Source organism: Diabrotica undecimpunctata, chromosome 6 (genome assembly GCF_040954645.1).
Source record: "Diabrotica undecimpunctata isolate CICGRU chromosome 6, icDiaUnde3, whole genome shotgun sequence".
Classification (NCBI taxonomy): domain Eukaryota; kingdom Metazoa; phylum Arthropoda; class Insecta; order Coleoptera; family Chrysomelidae; genus Diabrotica; species Diabrotica undecimpunctata.
In genome coordinates, this window is record NC_092808.1 from 125,638,564 (window position 1) to 125,662,613 (window position 24,050).

The following is a 24,050-nucleotide window of genomic DNA, read 5'->3' on the forward strand; positions in this document are numbered from 1 at the left end:
CACCAACTGCTTTACAGAAAATAATAATAAGAATAGACCCAGCAGCCTAATGTAAACCTTAATTTTGAGAAACAAATTTGCCATAATAATAATAAAGTTATTAGGTACGTACTTACAATATTATAACCTCGTAGGACGAAGGATCTCACAGGTACTTTGCGAATGGCAAAACAACAGCGACAAAAAAAACAAATTTACTAGAACTATATTAGTTATTATTTAAAATAAATCTGTTTATACTGATTCACTTTCAGATGTTAATTCACCATCACTACTGTTTTCTCCTGGAGTAATAATAATGGGCTCAATAAGAACATAAACACACGTGTGTACGTTCCACATTTTATCTTCTTCTTTCTGTGCATGTTTAATGTAAGACTGCGAGTTGGAAGCGGTTATATTTTGTATGGTTTGTTCTAATAATAATTTGACATCTTTTAATTTGAAGGTTATGTTCTTTTGCGATACCTCATGTTTTATATGTGCCCATATCCGCTTGATAGAATTCAATTCACAATGATACAGTGGAGTTCTTAATAATTAAAAATGGTTAGTTCCCTGATCTAATAGCTTTATCACTGGTACATTACCATATAATGGCAGCTAATCTGAAAAGCTCAACGTAGGTGGCGCTTGTGTAGTTGGAGGTCACGTCAACTCTTCAAATCAATTTACTTGTAAGTAAATATTGCGTTTATTTGACCGTGTGAATTTAATTTGAGAAAATAAAATGTCTCAATGTTGTGTTGTGCCTTTGTGCTCATCGAGAACATCAGGACACAGGTTTCCCAAAGATATTCTGATGACAAAAAAGTGGATTCTAGCAAAAAGAAGGAATAAATATGTGCCGACCATAAATGCACGTATTTGTTAAAATACTTATGTTTTTCTGGAATATTTAGTTGCAGCCATATTTACTAAGAATTTAACAGGGAAAACCTTGTAGTTGTCTGTATGCCATAGGTATAACATATTAAAATGAAGTAAAGACTTCTGTTGTATGCTTTTATATTAAATTAATATAATATACTAACATACAAAAGTATTCACCACTCTTATGTTACATGACTGTATTAGCTCAAACTCAAATACAAATACTTCACTATAAAACTCAGATGAACATAAATATTTTTATTTTGGTCTGAGCTATAGAAATAAAACATTAAGAAGATGATTAATATAGTTTAACTTTCGATAAGGGCTTCCTTTTTTCCAGTAACTTTGGCATTCCTTCTCCTTAATTCGTTTTTTAACGCACAAACAGTCCAAGATCCGTATTTTTCTGCCATAATTTATTATTTATTAAATCGTAAACAAAAACACCATATACAAACTTCACGAACTGTCATAACGTTAACCATAGATAAATAATATTATATGACATTGACACCCAACTACACTAGCGCCACCAAGCGGGAGCAACGGCGTACATAGCTGCCACTAATGTAAGTCTATAAGCGTTATAAGGCTTCTTCCTGTATTTAGTTTCTTTTCAATTATTGATGTTTAAAATTCTATTTTCATTCTTTAGGCGTTTGTGTCATATTAATCTATTGATAAAATATCTCGGTAATAATTCTTGTTAACATCTCCGCCGTAAAGTTAGTATAGTTAGTATAGTATAGTAAAGAATGTGGGGAATTACGAAATAAGAAAAACGTAAGGTTACTATTATTCAACTATTCAGAAGTACAAAGGCAGTCATGTTCGTCCCAATAGTTCCTGTTAGCCATGTACTGTTTTTTAAATAATATTTAATGTGAGTTAATATTTTTTAGACACTAATCTCTAAAAATTCAATTGAGTTTACCGAAGGTACAAGCTTATTTTAGCCGTAAATGTCAAACATGGAACAAAAAATTTCGGTATAGCAGTGTTGGCATGTTTTTATAATGTAGATGCTGTATGCTTCAAATATAAAAAGATAAAGCTTTAGAAAAGTACTTTTTGTTTATATTATGTTCTGCAATTTTTGATTTATATAAAACAAGAATGAATACATATTTGTTTCTTTGGAGATTAATTGCAGTTAATTATTAGAAATTATTTTGGCAATTACTCTGGTTTTTGACAATTATTCTGGTTTTGAAAATGTTAATCTCTTCGTGTATTCGTGATCTGACATCCTAGCAATGTGTCCAGCCCATCTAAGTCTCTGCACTTTAACGAATTTCACAATATCTGGATCGGTGTATAACTGATACAGTTCAAAGTTGTATCTTCAACGCCATAGCCCATTTTCATTTACGGCCCCAAAAATCTTTCTAAGAATTTTTCTCTCAAAAATACCAAGAAGTCTTTTATCATTTTGAGATAAGATCCACGTTTCAGCCCCATATATCAAAACTGGTCTTATTAAGGTCCTGTATATATTAAGCTTTAGTGCACGTTTTATATTTTTATTTTTTAAATGTCTCTGGAGGCCGTGAACAGTTCTGTTTGCTATTGCTATGCGTCTTTTTATTTCGTCGCTTGTCGTGTTTGTTGCGTTTACTAGCGATCCAAGATATGTAAATTCTTTGACTTGCTCAAAGGTATGGTTGTTAATTTGAATTCTTTGTTGGATATTTCGAGGGTTTTTAGAAACCAACATATATTTGGTTTTTTCCTCGTTTACCACAAGTCCTAATTCACTTGCTGCGTCCGCAAGCCTTGTAAAACACTGCACCATGTCTCTCATACTTCTGCCCACTATAACTATATCGTCAGCGAATGCGAGAATTTGCGTCGATCTATTAAAAATAGTTCCATTCATTCTAATATTTAATTGTCTGATTGCCTTTTCCAAGGCAATATTAAAGAGGAGACATGCCAACGCGTCCCCCTGTCTTAGACCATTATTAATGTCAAAGAACATAGAGTTTTCTCCTTCAATTCTAACGCATGAGCTTACGTTTTGCATTGTTAGTTGGGACAACTTAACTAACTTAGGTGGGATCCCAAAGTCTATCATTGCATTATATAATGCAGTTCTTTTCACACTGTCATAGGCTGCTTTGAAGTCAATGAAGAGATGGTGTGTTTCTATGTTATATTCTAATGACTTTTCTAGAATCTGCCTATGTGCTTGAATTTGATGTGTAGTTGACTTTCCAGCAGTAAATCCGCATTGATATTGACCAACAATATCCTTTGTAAAATGTTTAAGTCTTTCAGATAATACATTGCCGAAGATCTTATACGCAGATGCTAACAGAGTAATGCCTCTATAGTTCTTACACTCCAGTTGATCCCCCTTTTTATGCAATGGACATATTATTCCCTTCAGCCACTCTTCTGGTACCCATTCATTCTGCCATATAAGTACTATTAGTTTATGGATTGCTGCAAAAAGTTGATCACCACCTTTTTTATACATTTCCGAACAGATGTCATCGATTCCTGGGGCTTTATTGTCTTTGAGTTTTAGGATCGCATCTGACACTTCTCTTCTTGTTGGGTCTTCACTGTGTAGTTGACGTTGTATATTTTGTTCATTTTCTATATTGTACTCTCCTTCAATATCGTTTATATTTAGATGTTCGCTGAAATGTTGTGCCCATCTGTTAAGAACTGAGTTTTTATCATGTAGAATTTCACCGTTAGTGTCTTTACAAATTTTTAATCGTGGTTTAAATTCTCGACGGCTAATATTTAAGGATTTGTTTTATTTGATTACAACAGATGTTTACAATTATTCTCCAAAAAGACAAATATTTACTCGTTATTGCTTAATATAAATTAAAAATTGCATAATTAATAAAATAGTATAATCAAAATGTAGTTTTTAAAAGCTTTCTCTCTTTATATTTGAAGCATAAAACATATGCATTATAAAAACCTCCCAACAATGCAAACCCAAATATTTTTGGCATTTGCGGCTATATTCAGCTTGTACTTTCAGTAACTCAACCAAAAATTCATAAATTTTGTAAATTAAATTCTATAAATTAAAATAATTCTAAAATTATTGTTAGGAAATTTATAAGCAGTTAGTTATACCATGTAAAAATATCATTGATGACGTGGTACAGACTTAACGAAATAATAAATATATATCTACAATTTTTCTACATATTACCTTAACAATTGTTGGCTTCGTGAATACCTCATTAAGAATCCATAACTTATCTCTTAATGACAATGCATCTATTATATAATCTTTCTCTCTAGTAGAAATTTGCATCAAACAAGTAATACCCATAAAAGTTCTATATGAATGATGTTCGACGTCTACAGCAAATTCCTGACAGTTTAATAAAGTTTCTACCAATTCATCCAATTGTCCCTCTTCCGTAATTTCTATTAAGGGTGTGTCTTCCACAGGTAGTGGTTTTACAGGAATTTCTTTCTTTAACTGTATTGGCAATGGTGTGAATCTGTCCAATTCAAATTCATAAGGATGAGAATATCTAAAAATTATTTTTTTTATAATATAGCCATAAATAAATTAAGTAAAAGTAAGAAATAATTATCAGGGACTACAGAGTGGTCTAAAGTAGTATAGATTGAAAACAATGAAAAAGGTAGTTCATCTATAGAAGATAATGCAATCGACATGAACTGTCGGTTGCCAAGTTCTCTGCAAATATCTAAAAGTAAGATTTGGTAGGCATGTTTGCAGATTTAATAAAGAATGATACCATCATTAGCGTATATTGTCACAGTCATTATGGAATATAGTTGTTGATGACCGGTTTCACGGGCTTAGCAGCCAAGGAATCTCCCAAGACCGAGGAGTGTCCTTCATTCACAAGACAGCTCACCTGAGCAGATAGGAAGAGTCTGTTGAGGGTGGCATGTGCAAAAAGGACAGTCCCTGTTGAGGCGCTGAGAGTTATCACCGGGTGTATTCCGATGCACGTGCTAGTTAAAGAAAGAGGAAGAGTATACAAGAGAAGAAATAAAGACGTAGCAAGAGAATGTTTAAAAGAAGAAAGGAGAGGTTCATTATGGTGTGGCAAGAGGAATGGGACGAGATGATGAGGGTGGCGCAGTGGAAATCTCTAAAGTGGAAATCTAAATGTAAAATAAGATTATTTTAAAGTAAAATTATGGCTTATTCCCAATAAAAATAGTAAATTGCATTAAGATACCACAAGAAAATAGCTTCAGATGAAATTTTCTTAAAATGAAGGACGAAATGCATTGTCGAAAGTATAATGATTTTTTTTTAATGGCATAGACATTAGTCATTCAGCCAGTTGCAATAATGAATATTAAAAGTTCAAAACAGGCGGTTTTGGAAGAATTGTCACCTGAACTAAAAGCTCATTCCAGTAAAGACTGTCTTTTAATACATGTATAGGTACACTGATACCAAGATTTTGTATGGTGCTCTTAATGTGTGCATATCGTGTAAAACTGGACATCTTTATTGATGCTTTAATTGAAAAATAATTGGTTACATTAAAAATGTATATACAGGGTTAGTCACCACTAACGGGATGGAAGATTACAGCAAAAGAGTAGAATATTAAAAAAAAATTACATTAATAATTTTTAGGTTAATAAACGTTACATTTTAAAATTATTTTGGAATATACGGGGTGTACCAGTAAATCGCGTGTATCGAAGTTATATTTTTTCTTATGGGACACAAGATTATTATTATTATCCACAAAAAATAAGGTATAGTTTCATAAAGGTTCCCTATATCTAAGTACAGAGTGTTCTGAGTTATGTTGACTTTCCTTGAAATGCAAAGTTTTAAAAGAAGAGTCATTTTAAACTTATTTAAGCAATTATACCAAATTTTCCCTTATGTCTAAATAGTAGGATATTTGTTAAATCTATTCCATGATTGAGTATGAAACATCTCTTTACAGAATGTTCAAATTTTACAAATTCATTATTGCATTATTCAATCTGTGATGTGTGGCTTATTTTATTGTTAATTAAACACAATAAAACAAATAAACAAATGAAGATGAAGTGGCATACCAAACACAACTTTTTAATTGGGTGATTACGAAAGTATTATCAGAACATGATATTAAGGATGTTCCACTACCCAATATGTTATAAAGAAAGAACTCAAAACGCAGGAGTCAGAAGTTTTAATAGAACCTGTCCTCATTACCACTCGCGAGGACATAGTAATAGTGTCAGCAAATTTATATTTTATTCTGTTAATAGGTAATGATTAAGATATAAGTTTGACTCACTCCTCTCCTTTTTCAGTTTCTTCCAGAAAGATAGCTAAAGGTTTTATTGAATTAGGTTTGATTTTAATCCTTGGTTCCCAAGGAAATTTACTACTATTAATAATTTTATCCTTAAAGAATTTTTGTGGTCTAATTACATTTTTAGCAGCAATCAATGTAACAGTTTTCTTAGGATCTTGTGAGGTAACCTGAAATAAAAATATAGTGTTATTATTTTTATCATTTTTAATATTGTATGACAAGAAAACTCCCATTTTCTGCCTCCTTGCAGATTTTTTTCATGTTTTTTTAAGAGCTAGGTAATATTTTTGTCTATGTTTTACGTGTATATACTATTGTCTTGATATCAATTTAGATTTATACATTAATTTATTTTCATTACGGAAAAGTGTAATATTTTATACACACTAGATCATATTAGATTATATTAGGTTATGTTTAAATTCACTTATTTGACATTTAGGGTATTTTCATAAATAATGCAGACACGAAAATGCTTTCATGTAAATAATTTCAAATGATTCACTTATTATTCTCTTTATTTAAATATAGTAATTTTTGTAATGATATTACGTTCATATACAAAAATGTTTTCTACATATTCCATGTATATTTTAAGTCTGTTTTAAGGTATCGATCGATTTTTAAATATATTATTGCTACATTAGTGTTTGTTCATGTTTCAAATAAATAAATGTACAGTTGCCATTCCTGCCCAATGTCTGATATTCTTCAGCCACAATGCCCTACAACATCCTTGATTATTTAATTTTTTTTTTTTTTTATTTATTTCAACGGTAGAACCATTTACAATAAAATACAACAAATAGTAAAAAGTAAAGATCATGTACAATAAACATCAAACAATAACAAAGAAACAAGTAAACAGTTAAAATTTGTACATTAAAACAGTATATCAAATCACAAAAGTTAAAAAAATATCACATATCTAGATTGATAATTAGATTCTTAAGTTGTCTTTTGAAAGCATTAATCTTTGTACAGAAAGGATCCAATAGGAGGATTATATTGCTTTCTAGCTCGCCTTGCAAAATTAGTTGGTATTTCTCATGGCGCACCATATGCGCTAAGTATAATATATTTATATATTTATGTTGGTGTTGTTTGAGTCACAATGAATGCATGAAATTCTAAGCATGTGGAGATAGCATCATGTTTCCAAAAGTACTGTTCGGTTCCATATTTCCTCTGTTAAAGTCCAGACTTCAAATCCATATAACAAAGTGGAAGACATACCGTATTAATTTAGTGATATTTTTGTTATTTTATATTATGGATATTAGTTATACCATCTTAAGACTAGTGTTCTTATATCAATGTCCAAGTGCCTATGATCTGTCTTTGAAAACAGTTCTAGTCTAAGGTTTAGATGAAATCAATGGTAAGGTTATAAGATATGTTGCCAGTCATATATGTGAACCCTTGTCACATTTAATCAATGAATCTTTTATGACAGGCCAATTTCCCAATATAATGGAATCCAAGGGATTTCCAATTTTTAAAAATAAATGTTCTGCAAGTAATATTGAGAATTATTGTTTGATTTGTATACCCAGTCAAATTGCAAGGTTGTTTAAACTGGCATTCTATTAAAGACTAACAGACTATCTAGAAGCATTTCATTTACTGTCAGATGTCCAAAATGGGTTCAGGAAAGGCAAATCTATTGTAAGTGCTGTTGATGACTGTCTTAATTGTATCTATGAAGCTCTTAATGCAAAACAGAACATGGGTCTTTTTTATGATCTCAGTTGTGCTTTTGACATGGTGGATCACAGGCTGCTTCTGATGAAGATGGAAGGCAAGGGAATTCGAGGTACACTACATGACTGGGTAAGATCAAATGTGTCAAATCGTTTGCAAAAAATAATATTAGATGGTGCACTATCAGACCCAATGAAGTCTTCTGTGGGAGTACCACAAGGTTCGGTTCTTGATCTTCTCTTCTTTATTGTTTTTATCAACAATATCAACCAAGTTTGCACTACTCCTAGTCAAATTATTGAATATGCAGATGATACAAGCTTCATTATATTACATCATCAGTTTGATCAGCTTATTAGCAAGGGCAATACAGCATCTCAGGAATTTAGTAAGTATTGCAAAGACATCAGCCTTAAATTAAATATAACAAAAACCAGTTTCATGAGATTTTTACCAAAGAAAATAGCTCCTGACTATGATCGTTATCTATATATTGATCACAAGTCCATTCAAAATGCTGAAGTAATAAAATTTTTAGGACTGATGCTAGATTGAAAGCTAAGTTGGGAAGATCACATAGATAAAGTAACCTCGACACTAAGTAGTGGTTGTTATGTAATTAGAAATATAAGGGATACTGTATCCTTCCATATATTAAAACTAATGTACTATGGCTTGGTGCAGTCAGTCCTTCAGTACTGCTTAATATTTTGGGACTCATCTCCATATATCAATAGAGCTTTTATATCTCAAAAAAATACTACGAACTATGTTTAAAGTATCACCAACTACCTACATCATGTAAGCCACTATTTATAAAAGCTAACATCTTAACTCTTCCTAGCCTATATATTTTACAGCTAATACTGTATATAAAAAAACATGAGCAAACATTCCTTAGGAACGCTGATCTGCATCCACATAACACACGCCTAAAGGATAACATAAATCAGCCTTTTTGCCACCTGGAAGTCACACAGCATGCTCCTAGCTACATTGGGATCAAATGTTTTAATAAGTTCAGTGACATGTCATTGATACATAAGATGCATCTTGGCACTATTAAATGCTTTGAACAAAATCTAAAAGCATTTCTAGTTAGCCATGCTTTTTACAGTATTGAAGAATTTTTCAATTTTTAATGTATGTCTTGTAATGTATTTTTTTCATGGACTAAACTTTTAATGTGTGTATACATTGTATAAATTTCTAGACGAATAAATTCTATCTATCTATCTATCTATCAGTATTTGCTCTAAATTAGTACAGTATAACTCCCTCTATAACGAACACAGTTATTACGGGGTTTCGTTTATAACGAGGTACATTAGATGTCCGGTGAAATTTCTATTGAACTATAACCCTCTATAGCGAAGCAAATTTGGTTATAACAAGAGAAAATAGGTCTGAAAACCGTGTTTTTTTACGTTTTTGACCCGGCCTTGGTTATAAATAAATACCCTTTTTAACTGCCCCGCAATAAACTTAACTGCCACCCGCAATAAACTTCTTTACAATAAATACAACTTTCTCACATCTTTAGAAAATATGATAGATAGAATTATACAGGACAATTTAAAACAGTCTAAAATGACAGACTTCTTCCAATTTTAGAAGCAATAGTATATGTTATCCTTTAAAATACGCTTTATACATTATGTAGTTGGAAAAAAATTTTAACATATTCCATTGACAATAAAAGTAAACAACTTTTTTTCAAAAACGCCATTCAAACGATATTTATTAGCATCTTATATTGTATTGCTCTGAATGGCTTCACTATAGGAAGTTGTGTTAGAAAACTACATATTCATATATATATATATATATATATATATATATATATATATATATATATATATATATATATATATATATATATATATATATATATATATATATATATATATATATATATATATGCACAGTATTATTGTTGTCTGATATAATGAGATCGGCTTATAAAGAGGTAATTAGTCTACCATTTCAGTTCTCGTTATAGAGGGAGTCTACTGTATTTTAATTCATCGTTTATACCTACAGTCCCTGCTCAAATTATTAAACTCATCCTAGAAATTTCAGTTTTTTTAATTGCAAGCAGCAAACTTAAAAGTATCTTCAGTGATATAGAGCTGCTGAATGGGTTGCATAACAATTAGAAAATAATCATACTATGTTGGCAATAGAATTGCTAAAAGTGTGCAGTAACTCGAGTTTTCACTAAAGTCCAACTTTAGTTTTTTAATTAAATTAGTGATTGGTATTCAACTTGTGTAAAATTCTCAGTGGTGACTGATATTATTCTATAGTAATGTTAGTTTTGAATTTAATTAATTTCTAATTGTAAAAAAGACAATTAATCTCCTACAGGAGTTTTTTTACATATGTACTTAAATGTAAATCTGTTGAGTCAATCTCTTTTATTACTGCTCTATTAGAAAATACCACATTTAGTCAAGAAGAAACAGCAAGAAAATGCGGTGATCTCAATTGTCAGTCCAAAGGTTAAGTCAGGAACTTAAAGAGAAACATGTTGGTTGGAGTGGCAAAAAACTTGCAGTCACCCCCAGGTGGAAACACATTTTAAAGAATTTGACTGTAAAACGTAGAAGATCCACCCATAGAGATATGAGGAATAAATTGTAAGAAGCATTGTGTTGAGTATCAGTGATGACTGTACACCAAAATTTGTAGAGCATGGGGTTCAAATGTAGCAAACATTTTTCATCTTCTTATTCAAAATTTTTAATGTATCAAAGTAATTATAATAGTGTTTGTATTATATATTTTTTTCTAATTTGACCCACATAGCCTTCGCTCAGGGTCTGTAATTGTATATTTAGCATTTTTTATAAGTGACATTAGTACTTTCATGGAATAAATAAATAAATAAACTGACTCAAAATTAGTGAAATTGTATATTAATCTACACAAAGTTACATGAAGAGTTCAAGTATAGAATTCCGGTTCTACTTCTGGTTAGGTTGGGTGAAAACCTAGGACTTACAAAGTCCAATTGCTTGTTTTTAGTAAGTACTACAGTGTTTTGGCAACAAAAATAATGAAAAATTAGCCCTTTTACCACTTTTCTGGCTAAGCTAAAAACATGGGTATTTCCAACTATCCCTACTAATATGGAGATTTCTCTCATTAGTTCAACAAATCCAACTAAATAAATAAGATAAAAGAATACTAACCTGTGGAACCATTGTCGGTGTTACAGAAAATTTAACAGAATTAATTCTGTTCCAAGATCCATTAATTGGTAATTCAGCACTAACATTTTGTATTAAAACAGGTGCAACTCCTGCTTTCTTAATACCATTCATTTCATCAATGTTATTTGCTACTCTTTCAAGAATGTTATCATTACCTTCTACTATCAAATCTGTTTTTTCTTCCAGACATCTATTACGAACATTTCCCTCTATATGGTTAGTTCTTAATATACCATTTATTTGTTTAAGAACTTTAGCACTTTCCCCATTCATTATTTGGTTAAAGGTCTCATGAGTACGATAAAAGTTCCAGTCAGAGCCCTGTGGTAGACTATTTGAGTGTTTTATGGCTTCCATTAAGGTTTTAAAACCATCCTAAAATAAACCATATAAATGTTATATTAACCTTTAGTTAGTTGCACAGGAGGTAATTCTAGGGAATTCATAAACATAATACAAATAGACTGACTATTGCAATATAGACTTGTTTCCCCAGTATGACAAGAGAAAACTGATGACATGTGAGCTAAATAACCAATGGGAAGGTTCAATGGTTGATAAAGCCAGTTCATTAGAATGAGATGCAGGGACTGCTTTGTGTCAGTTTTCTCTGTTGCACTGGGGGAAAGGGCTGGTATTGCAACACTCAGTCTAGCTTGTATTATATGTCTATGAAAGAATTACTGAGTCAACATAACCTAGCCTAAACCAAACTCTGATATGAAAATGTAATGTAAGTTTTTAATGTTATTAATGACTTCTGACATAGGTTTTTGTATTTATGTAGTAGAAACATTTTTATTTTTAGCAAAAAAAAACAATCCTAACTCTTCAACAAAGGCAAAGAGCTGAAAGTTGGTGTAGTGTAGGCTATGTCCAACAGTTGTTTTTTTTTATTTACTGTTAGGTTTTCCACATTATTCTGTATTATTATTTTTGTTATTAATTATAATTAAAATTTACTGATGTGTGATAATTTTAAATATTATTACTTAGTACATTTAATAATACAATAGTTTGTTTTTTTTTGGTTGGTTAAATGTGTTTATTGTATCATTGTAATTACACAATTTCTTCCTATTGACAAGGAATCTGCACATTAAGAAATAGAAAGTCAAATTTTTATGTTCCAAGTTTATCTGAATGCACACAGAATTGACCAATTTCAGTATATCCTTATTATATATCGTTATTCATAGTCGTTTATTATACCAAGTTTCAGTCACTTCTAATACCTATCATCACTTTAATTCGAAAATGAATTGCTCCAAGTTAACAAATAGTGTTAGTTGCTCTCCCACATCTCTTTCGTTACGTAATTTTAATTTTTCATTTCACTTTAATTTTCAAATAAAACAAATGTCCTTTGAACATAACTTTTAATGCAAACAAAATAACAATAACACAATTATAAACAGCTTAAAATTTTGTATTCAAACATATCGAAGACTTATTTATATGACTCCATTTGGGATATAACTATACAAGCCTTAAATATTAATTACATACCTTCATAAAATCTGAAAAGTTATCACATCCCAACATGTTTATTTTATCTTGATCAGGGACTCGTTTTACTTCCATATTTTCAGAAGATATTTTTTACTTTAAAGTAGTAATTACAACACTATTATTTATACGAAAATGATCAATTTCAGCTAACAATATATAAAGTGATTAAGAACATCAAATATTTTGTTTTTTGTTATTATATTATAGCTCCGCCACTTAGTTACGCCTCGTGGTAAGTGTGTTAGTGTATTTGTCGTCTGTCAGCTGTCACTGTCGCGGTGCTGACTACTCGTCTCATATGATATGTCAATTGTCAATATTGACATATCAATACACAGAGTCTTAGAAACTCGTCTACTTGACGAGTAGAATTCCCTACTCTAAGCACAGAATAAATAACAGAATGCCTACTCTCAGCTCTCAGATGCTGCCTTTGAAGTGTGTCAGGACCAGTCAAGACGCGATCGCCATAGTTTAAACGGAAACATAGACTTGAATTGAAAGATTTGTGACAAGTTACGACAGAACTGTAATTTAAATTTTTAGAAATTAATAATTTAGTCAATTTGAAATAATTTAATTTATTCTTCATGCATGAAGAGCACTGGTTCCGTTTAAAACATTACTGATTCCGTCAGCGCGAACGAGATGCGCGTAATTATCTTGACAAGCAGAGCAAGCAGAGTGGGCATTCTGATTGTTTATTATTCTGTGACAAAGGCAATGACACAGAATAAATAACAATGTTAACAGAATAAATAACGTTGTTCGGTGAAATAACATTGTTTATTATTCTATGGCAATGAGAATGATGATAATAAATGTTGTATGTTGTATGACCATACTCCAAAAATCGGCTATATTCGAAACGATTGACAGATTATTTTATAGAATATGTTGGCTATTCTGCTAATTTTTGTGTTCTTGATAGTTCAAATAAATCAAATATCCAAAAATGGCAGTAGCACCAGCTATTGAGGATTTTCAAAGTTGGTTAAGAGAAAAATTGAAAGAATTAAATACTGATGAAACAGTCTTTGGTTCATATATTCAAGGTATCCTCGACAGCGATGATTCTGACGATGAAAAAAATGAAGCTATTCAAGGTTTACTAACGGAGATATTGGAAAATGTGAGTTTTAAATGCCCAAGTAAAGATTTTAGTCTTTTAAAACCATTTTTTCAAATAAGTGACAATACTATTTTAGTAATAGTTTACAATGCTGTCTTACGCGAAAAGCAAAATCCTTTATATATGTTTTACCAACAATTCTAAATAAATAAATTCAATATTTTTAAATATAATTACAATAAGTACTGTCATTTTAATTAATATGCATTTGATAAATTAATTTCGATATATTTACAGGAAAATGAAATTATTAAAATATGTAATGAAATTCTTGATCACTGGGAAAGATTTAAGCCACAAGAAGCATGTGCCAAACAAATGTCCAGTGAAGATGTTAATATTAAACTTGCCAAACTTTTAGAATCACAGTCTTTAGCTACTACTAAACAAAAGCAATATACTGCAGAAGAGAAAAAAATTAGAGAAGCTATTCTTTCCCAATATAGTGAAATGACAGATGAAGAAGGTGAAACTGAAGATGTACAGGCTAGTGGAGAGGATGGAGGACTAGAAAAAAATTTAAACTCTCATACTGTTGCTCAAGCAGAAAAACTTAAAAGGGAGCAGGCCAGGCAAGATAGTCAAAAGAAAAAAGAGAAAGACAAAGAAGATAGGTAATGTATTAATTTTTAGGTTTTTATATGGTTAAGAAATGAACATTTAAGATTCAAAAATATTTATTTATTCAATGGGCTGGTTGCACAATATGGAGAAAATAATGAAGTATTAATTTATGTATTAAGTACATCTATAAAAAATGTAGGAAAAGTACAATAAAAATATTTAAATAAATTGCTTAGAAAAAATACAATATAAGATTTAAATATTATACAAAAGTGTGAATATTATACAATCAACATTATATCAAATAACACAGAAATTTAACATAACATTTCAGTTAAGGTCCTACAACACAAAAGTTCCTACCTTTTAGTTTTAACCTTAGACAAGGAAAGAGAGGGGACACATAATCTTATGTAATTTACTGAAGCCTAAACTGGCATCAACGGGCACTAGAAAAGTTGCCAGGTCATATTTTATTTCTTCAGTAGATTGAGAATAATGGATATATATCAATAAATAGATTTTTTCTTAATTTGTGATTGAACACTGACATAATGATCACGTTTTGAACATGATTTTATCATTACATATTTTTTAGTAGATTAATATAGTGTTTAGTAAATCAGTAAATTGAAGTTGAAATCTATTTTATTTATTTATTTATTTCTTAACGAATGTACCATTTACATTGGAACAAAATATAATATATAAAATTTTTCAAAGTAAGCATAATATTGGAAAATAATTAGTAAAGTTTAACAAAAACTAATAATTAGTTTAACAAATAGCAGTCTCTTTATCACATTTTTAAATTGTTCTAAGGACTGGAAAAATAAGTCCAGATCACTTTGGTACCTATTATATAGTCTCACCATATGAGTAAGAGGCTTGAAGTATTCATAATTAAATTGATGAAATGGTAGATGAAAGAACGAAGTATGCCTAGTTCCATGAAGAGTGTTAAGACCTAAAAGATTTAAAAGTTCAGGGCAATTTACCAAATTATTAGCAATTTTGTAAAGGAATATTAGGCAAAAATAATGTTTTAACGATTCATAGAAATCATTTTTAAGTGATCAGCTATCAACTATAACTGTATGGGACAGAGAGGTCATGAAAAGCACTACGGTAATGATAATGTTTACCAAATTTATGCTGAACATGATCAAGCTTGTCTATAGATGTTTGATAGTAAGGTCCCCATACAACTATTGCATATTCTAGTCTGGAGCGACTGAGACTATTAAAAAGAATTGGTAAAACAAAACATGAAAATTGATATGACATGTGTTTCTAGTGTTATAAACCCCAATTGTTTAAATGCACTGTTTACTGTGACCTCTAGATGCTTACGAAATGTTAATTTACAATCAAAATAAACACCTAAATCCTTAACACAGTCCTGCCTAGACAGCTGAGTGTTATCAGTGCTATAATCGTAATTTAAAATTGTTTGCTTCCTGTGAAAAGTAACACAACACTTATCAATGTTCAATTTTAATTCATTTAGTTTGCACCAATCACTAAATCTGCTGAGATCTTCTTGTAGCTGAATTTGATCATACTGACAAGTAATGACTTTATAAATTTTTTTATCATCAGCAAAGTTGAGAAATTTTGAATACTTAATGAGTTTCTCAACATTGTTAACAAAGAGGACAAAAATAGAGGACCACAATGTGACCCCTGTGGTACTCCAGAGAGGACGTCAACAGATTGAGACAACACACCATTTATCTTAATGCTCTGGGTGTTACCCACAAGAAAACTATCATACTAATCAAAGCATTTGCCAGCTATACCTATGGCTCCTAATTTACTGATTAAATAACAATGATTTACTTTATCGAATGCCTTTGAGAAGTCAGTATAGATGCTGTCCACCTGGTACTTCCTATCAAAGGCATCCAATATATCATCTTGGTAGGCCAACAAGTTTGACACTGTGTGCTCCTCCCCCCTTTGAAAGCCATGTTGTTGGGGTATTATTATATTATTTGTTAGTTTTGATAAGTGAGAAGTCACTAGCTTGTTGAGAATCGGAATCGAAATCAGTAGATCTACTGAAAAATATTTAGACCTGGTAACCCTGCGGGAGGTAGTAATGGGAAATGTAAGGGCACCAAAACATGCTGTCACATCAAAAGTGGCTTCACTTGTTGGAAGGTTTGAGAAATGAATGTTATCTGTCCTCTCTCTTTCCTAGTCGAAAGGTTTTAACAGCTTAAATAAACTTTTATTATAGACTCTTTCATTGCAAAAAGAAGAATTATTACAAATAGCGGAAGATACTAAACCCATAAAATTTTGGATAGTATATATTTAAAAAATATATTTCAGTTATAATTTAACATATTCTAATAAATATTTGTATTAATTGTGCTGTTTATTTTATTAAATATAGTTCTATTGTTGTTCTGCATGACATGAATACCTAGCATAACTGAATGAATTGTTGGAAATTACTAATATTTGCTTTGTTTGTTATAGTATCATGTATTTGCTTTGTTAAATCCTCTTTACATAGGGAAGTATACTTATTTTGTAAAATAATAAAACCAAAGTTTATGTTGATTTCATCCTAGTAAAACGTCAACAACAATTAAGTATGCCATAAGTACAGAATATTCTATGCCATAAGACCTTGTCTGATTGACTAGTGAATGTTTAATTTTGTGGAAGTTATTTCCTCAAAATATTTTTATTTTGTACATTAAATAAGTTTTATTATTTGTTATCAATACATTATATATGGTGCAAGTAAATAAATATTGATTGTCAGTAATTCGTAAAGTTCTATTTTATTTATGTTTGTTTACTATAAATATTGGCTATGAGTATGCATGCTTGATTGTAATAGTAATTTCCAGCTACTTGTAGTCTGTCAAAAAGTAACTAACTTTCTGACTCTGAATAAACTGACACCTATAACAATTGAATATTATATTAATTTTTTCCTCATATTCGATTATTTTGTATCTTTCCATAACATCACCTATTTTTATATTCGATTTGTAACAAAAAAATGCTAATCTAAGTATGCAAAACATTTATATATAAATATGTATATATATATATATATATATATATATATATATATATATATATATATATAAACATTTTAATATAAACATACATTCAATTTACCTGTCAAAGCAGCTACTCATTCTTGCAATTTCGATAACTTATTAGAAGAACTTTTCCTTCTGCTTCCTGTTGCGTAAATTTTAAAACTAAGTATATAATTTCACGAGCTTGGGCACTCAGAATCCGATTTTTTACGAAACTTACGCGATTCATTTTAATAAAAAAATATTTCACCTCTTAGTTTTTAATATGAAAATTCAACAAATAATAACTACTTCACGAATTACGAAGTTGTCTGACAACGTAGCAAACGCACTAGAATTGAAGTTCAATGTTAAGTATACGGATGTTTACGCATCGGGCACTTGCATACAACTGACTCTCGGCTCCTCCCTTTATCGATGAATTGACCTAGAGCTTTGCAGTTATATCTGTTGAGTTATACATGTTTTTTTCTTGATGAAAAGTTTCTTATTTTTTAACTAATAGTTACAAATGTTTTCAGAGAAAAACAAAAGCAACTTAAAGAAGATAAAAAAGAAAAGCGAAAGACTGTTAAAGGTGAACGAAGAAGGTAGCAGGCCCAAAAATAAAATCTTTTATTTAATTTTTAGAAGTTATATCTGATTTTGAAATGATTGTGATGATACATGTTTGGTTATTTGATCTTATGAGTTTAAAATAAAAATATAATTTTAGAATAGTTTCATTAAAATCTTTACAAATAGTACATGACAACAACACAAATAAAGAATGGATTTTTGAAATGGAAAGAGTAAGGATTATTCATCATAAGTGGCTCGGCAATCCGTTGTGGATTTTGGCCTGCTCACAAAGAAGTCGTCACTCCTGTCGATTCCTGGCAACTTCCCTCCATCTTCTGTCCCTTAAAATCTGTAGGTCTTCTTCCACATTATCAATCCATCTCCTTCGTGGTCATCCTCTGCTTCTTGTACCCTTTGGTTTTGAAAATGTTAATCTCTGTTAAGGATTATTATATTATTTAATTATTATATGCAATGTGACACAGCTATATTTCTTGACTAACTGGAAATTATATTCATGGTACACTAGAGATTCAAAGATCAATCAATATTCCAATCATAAAAAGTAAAGTCATACCTTCTTCATGTGTCTACCTAATTGGAAGCCTAAGAAATGAATCTACTACCAATAATCTTGCAATTTAATTATGTGTTATTTGTGCTGGTAGCATACATGGTATATTTTGTACCAGCATTATGTCTACAACTGACAAAATATTACATTGGTGTAAATTGCCAAATAATTTCTTGTAGTACTTATATATTAACTACTATAGGTTAAGAAAATAACATTGTGCTTATGCAGATCAGTGTTGCCAAAACTCTCAGGCAAGTGTTGCTATTAGATTGTCCATATATGATTCATTCTAATCAGAGCCGTATTCAGCACTGTGTAGTTGTAGTTAATTAATTTCACTAATAAAAGGATATGTATAGTTGAATACAAAATAATGCATTATAAATACTTGTTTCTTTAATTGAAGGATATAGTTATGTAATTATTATAGGAATAATAAAAATAGTGAAATTTTATTATTGTTTACCATTACGTATTTATAAACGCTTTAGATAAGATGTAACTAAAAAGCGTAAGTGCAGCTTTAATTTTATTTTCATGTAAAAGTTGATAAAAGCTATATTTTAAAATTATTTTGAAATATACATGGTGTCCCAATAAATTTCGGCGTATAAAAGTTATATTTTTTTATCTTCTTATTCTTCTTCCTCTTTATAAGCAATCATGCTTGTTCATTGGCGGATTGATACCTCTATGGAAGGATGTCACTCCATATTTTTGCGCGGTCGGCCGATACTTCTACCGATTAATGATTTATCTCTTGCTATTTTGACCACACGTGTCTCCCCATTCTGCTTATGTGGTTATTTCATTCTTTTTTCTATTTAGTGTCAATTCATTTATATATATATATATATATATATATATATATATATATATATATATATATATAGTCCAAAGTTCGGTCTACTACTTGCGAGTTCAATGTGAGAGTTATATGAAATTCTTCTCACTATTACCTAATTTTCACGGACTATTATTTACAGACTTTTCGGATTTGGCACTTTTTGTCCGCCGATTTGCACACTATCACATAATTTACTCACTGGATATTAACATCATTCTCATCTTCTCTATCATCGCTATCACTTTCATTACTGTCGCTGTCATCCGTCACATTTATTACCACAGGATCAATATCGTCCATCAACCCGTCAATAACCCAAAATTTTTGCTCTTCCTTAATAGAAAGTTTACAATAGTTTGCATTTCTTATTAATTGTTCCATAGCGGCGGTCTTAAACTCTGTGTTGTGTGAGGCAATATGTCTTTTTATGTATTTTTCTTTGTATGTGTTTACAACTTCCATGAGCTCTGCTTTTAAATAATCTTCTTCAAAAAAGATATCTTTCTTTAGCAACCATGTCTTAATTTAATCTTTATTGAAGGCTTGTGCCGGAATCATTTCTTCTCTCCTCGAATGGTACAAAGCGTTGTTCATCACTACAACAGTTTTCTCTGGAAGATTAGGAAGCAGCTTCTCCTTAAATCATAGTTCAAATATAGGACCATCCATCTCATCATGATAGTCCGCTGAGTTTTTTAGCTAAAAACCAAAAATCAGCACATTCTACAAAGCCCAATTCGCTACCCGCATACACTATAACAAATCGGGGGCCTCGTTGTGTCGGCTGTTGAAGTCACTGAGAGGTCCTTCCATTCTTTGGAAACACTATGTCCAATAGTCACTCAAGTTTCGTCCAAATAAACGACGGTGTATCCTTGAGAACGAAATTTTTTTATCTCACGCAAATACTGATGCCTCCATTTTAGAATATCGGGTCGTTCAATCATGCTTGACTTTACTCCTCGTTTACAAAAAACAAAGTTCATTTCATGGAGTATTCTCCACATTGGTGTGCGTGGCATGTTTGCTAAATCTTATGTCTTTTTTAACCAGTACAAAAACTTTGTTCAATCTCGGTGGTAAATTTTTAAAGAAAAAACTATGCACGATGGCACGTAGCTGCGTACGAACTACTGCATCGTAAGTAAACTTTCAGTTGTTTACTTTACTTTTGGTACGTTTTCTATGGGCCTTAGTCCTCCTTCCGCAGTTTCTTTGTATATTTTAGAAATAGTACTAAAACTTAATCCCGTCATAGCACTTACTTTATCGGTTGAACTTCTAACACTTTCACCACTTCTTAAATTTAGATGATAATTAAATACATTTAAAACAATTTCTTTTGCACGGATGTCCAAGATATTCCCTTTCCTCAATATTTTTCTCTCCCAAAATGCTTTATTCAGCATTTTATGTTCCCATCTTTCTAGTCGCTTGTCCTCAACTTTATTGAGCACAACTGCCTGCTTTTCTTCTTTGTGTTGCCAGTATTAGGTACCAACGAATATAGACAGGAAGACAGGGCATTTTAGACGCATATAGAAGCCCATTTCAAATGGAAAAAATGGTCATGTTAGTTTACTTTAAAATACTCCTGTAGATGGCGACTGCATAAACTTTATTATAATTATCTATTATTTGTAGATATCTACACATTTATATTAAAAATTTGAATCACAGAATAAATAACAATTGTTTATTATTTTGTGGTATTATTTATAGTTATAAAAAGATTGTTTTTATTTTCTACAAAAAAATATGGTGCATGAGTAGGATTTGATCTATAATTTTTTTTCATAAGAAAATATCTAAAGTTGCATTTGTTGCTCTACTCTCTCATATTTTAAAAGCAGTAATAGCACTGAATATTAATAACAATCAGAATGCCCACTCTCAGGTGCCGCTTTTGAAGTGTGTCAGCACGCGATCGCCATATTTTAAACGGAAACAGACTAACTCGGATTGAAACATTTGCGACAAGCTACGACAGAACTGTTAATTTAAATTTTTAGAGATTAATAATTTAGTAAATTTAAAATAATTTAATCTATTCTTCAACTAAAAGTACGAATAAATAAGTGCATATTATGTCTAGTAAATAAATTAAACCGGGTTAATTTTCCTATGCACACAAGATAAAATTGCACTGAACAGCACTGGTTCCGTTTAAAACATGGCTGATTCCGTCTGCGCGAACGAGATGTGCGTACTCATGGTACAATGAATACACAAGGTATGATATTGCGCATGACATTTGACAGCTGGCCCAGGAGTGTGACGTATTTAAGATCGCCTGAACCACCTCGAACCCATTATTACAGCTTAAAGTACACATTAATTTTGAAATTATGGTTAAAAAGTGATCTAATTTTTTTTTAAATGTTTTGTTTTGGTTATAATTGAATAAAAAATATATTTTCAGTAGCGTAAAACCTTTACTTCTCCTAGAGATTCATGCAAAATATTTATTTTTGTTTTCATACATATACTAATAATATAAGTACTCTTTTTGTATGTAAATCCCTTGAAATTTAAAAATTTTCTGCAGAGGAAATACTGTGAATAGGTAAATAGTAGTAGATTTGCTTATTCTGATTCACTGTCACTCACTTCCAAGCAGTTTTACTGAAATAAAAACAAAATAGAGTACAATAGAGAAAAATCTGTTTTACAATTCAATATGGTATTTTAGATGAGTTATAATGAAATTTAGTAAAATAAAAAATATACACATTACTATAACCTACCGATTATTATATGCAAAATTTACTTATCAAACAATATAATAATATGAAAATAAGACACAAATTAGTTCAAACGCAAAACACAATAAATATCGACTTCAGACGACTTTACACCGGCAAGACAGAAAGCTTGTATAAAAACAAAAGTTCAACAATAATATCGGTTATCAATGGTGACTATTGCAAATTGCAAGTTATGAGATAATAAATATATTTTAAAGTGTCTCAATACTTACTGAGTCATCTATTTTATAATAGAAAAATAATTTAGATATATGCTTATATATCTGTCTTTATACAAATGGTGTTTAGTTACATTTATTTATACTGTATAGTATAAATATAATAATAAGTTTATACTATATTCTGTATAGTATAAACCCAGAGAGTCCAAAAAGTATGTTGAGCAGCTTCTTACTACTTCTAGGTCAACGACGTAAGTCTAAATCTTTATTTTTATTAATTATTAGTCATGAAACCTTAATGGTTTTTTCATATCGATTTGTTAAGTAAGAAATTAGCCTCAGCCTGCTATGCAATTTGCAATAAGAACTGTTTCGCAGGAAATCAATTTAGCATCTTCCAAAATAACATATTTTTCTTTGTTAAATCATGTTATCATTATTAAAATATACAATGTTATCATTATTATAAACAATACCAAGATAATTTTATGTGTGAATATTACAAAAATGTCATTTTAAATGTTGTGCAATATTGTGTGCCCTCACTACACTCATATTCGATGGCCAGCTAGCTCATTCGATATAAATAAAGTTGACTTTGTCATTATTTATTTTGATTTTGTGTTTAGTTCAGTAGGTATATATACGTACAAATTTTGTGTACCTCAATTACCACTTTTCTGTATCTTTTTAAACATCTGAAATATCGAACTCTGGAGTATAAGTTAATTAACCTGTACCTACGTGTAATAAAAGATAATTAAAACTTGTCTTATAAAGGATATCTATGTTTTATAAAGGATAAATATTATAATAACATAATTTTATCATCTCTTTATAATTACTATAATTAAATTAGCCAAATTATATAAAAAAACTTAAAATTAAAAGTCTTTCCTATACAACTACATTCAAATGTTGCGGGAATAAGCGATCTTGACTACGTCATGCGCGAAAGCAAACCGATTTTGGAACATTATGTATCATACCTTGTGTCTTCATTGTACCATGGTGCGTACTTATGCCGAGTGCTTGTGCCGAGTGGGCATTCTGATTGTTTATTATTCTGCGGTAATAGTTTGCGGTCGCTGTGGTGAAAGAGAGATAACATGAGCGCTCCCTAGTGGTACAGGAATGGAAGTATAATTTAGTTCCTGAACAATAGATACTGTAAAAAATGACCGTGTGTTTCTATAATGCGTGTGTGTGTGTGTGTGTGTGTGTGTGTGTGTGTGTGTTTATATGTGAGTCTCTATATTCATTGGTATTACCCAACGCATTTCACTGTCATTTTTTAGTCTCTGCTGAAGTTATACAAATTAAACAAGACGCGTTAACTGTTCGTTCAACAAAAATGCTGTTGTAACAGATCGAATCAACGAAAAAAAATCGAACCGAATTGAATCGAATCGAATCAAGTATCAAATCGATTATAGAATACCAACATTGAATCATCTGTTTAAATTTTTATAATAGTTCTTGCTTTAAAATAAATTCGTATAAATACAATTATTATTTTTAAACGTTTTTCCGACATGTTCGAGTAGTCGGACGAGTTGAATGACCTATATTTATTATTAGACAATTTAATTTTCGTATTTTTTTTGTAATATTTAAGCTAATTAATTAAGAAGAAAGCATCATCTACAAATTTTCGGTATTTCGTAAAATCTACATATTTCGGGAAAATTAGAGGAACCAGAATTACTGAAAGTTTGGAGAGAGTATATATCATAAATTTTTTTGCCGACGGGAACTCTAACTATAC

The 24,050-nt window shown here is 30.5% G+C and overlaps 2 protein-coding genes across 2 annotated transcripts in view; one reads left to right on the forward strand and one right to left on the reverse strand.

Moving 5' to 3' along the window:
- The window catches only part of Rrp6 (exosome component Rrp6), a 45,268-nt gene extending 32,402 nt beyond the window's left edge, over positions 1-12,866 (reverse strand). The window contains exons 1-4 of the mRNA XM_072535303.1: positions 12,599-12,866; positions 11,069-11,464; positions 6,147-6,334; positions 4,061-4,391 (exon numbers count right to left, since the gene is read on the reverse strand). Coding sequence (XP_072391404.1) covers positions 4,061-4,391; positions 6,147-6,334; positions 11,069-11,464; positions 12,599-12,673 — 990 coding nt within the window. The 5' untranslated portion in view covers positions 12,674-12,866. The remainder of the gene's footprint in view (positions 1-4,060; positions 4,392-6,146; positions 6,335-11,068; positions 11,465-12,598) is intronic.
- A 649-nt stretch (positions 12,867-13,515) lies between these two features.
- On the forward strand, positions 13,516-18,085 carry LOC140442811 (coiled-coil domain-containing protein 43-like). Its single transcript, XM_072533784.1, has 3 exons — positions 13,516-13,733; positions 13,971-14,347; positions 17,890-18,085. The coding sequence occupies exons 1-3, from the start codon at positions 13,557-13,559 to the stop codon at positions 17,960-17,962; spliced, it is 627 nt and encodes a 208-aa protein (XP_072389885.1). The 5' UTR covers positions 13,516-13,556; the 3' UTR covers positions 17,963-18,085.
- Positions 18,086-24,050: the final 5,965 nt, after the last annotated feature.

Excerpts from the sequence above, each read along its gene's own strand:
- LOC140442811 (XM_072533784.1), top strand. The coding sequence starts at position 13,557 with ATGGCAGTAGCACCAGCTATTGAGGATTTTCAAAGTTGGTTAAGAGAA. Across the intron at positions 13,734-13,970 it reads TAACGGAGATATTGGAAAAT|GAAAATGAAATTATTAAAAT; the intron begins GTGAGTTTTAAA and ends ATATATTTACAG. Across the intron at positions 14,348-17,889 it reads GAGAAAGACAAAGAAGATAG|AGAAAAACAAAAGCAACTTA; the intron begins GTAATGTATTAA and ends AAATGTTTTCAG.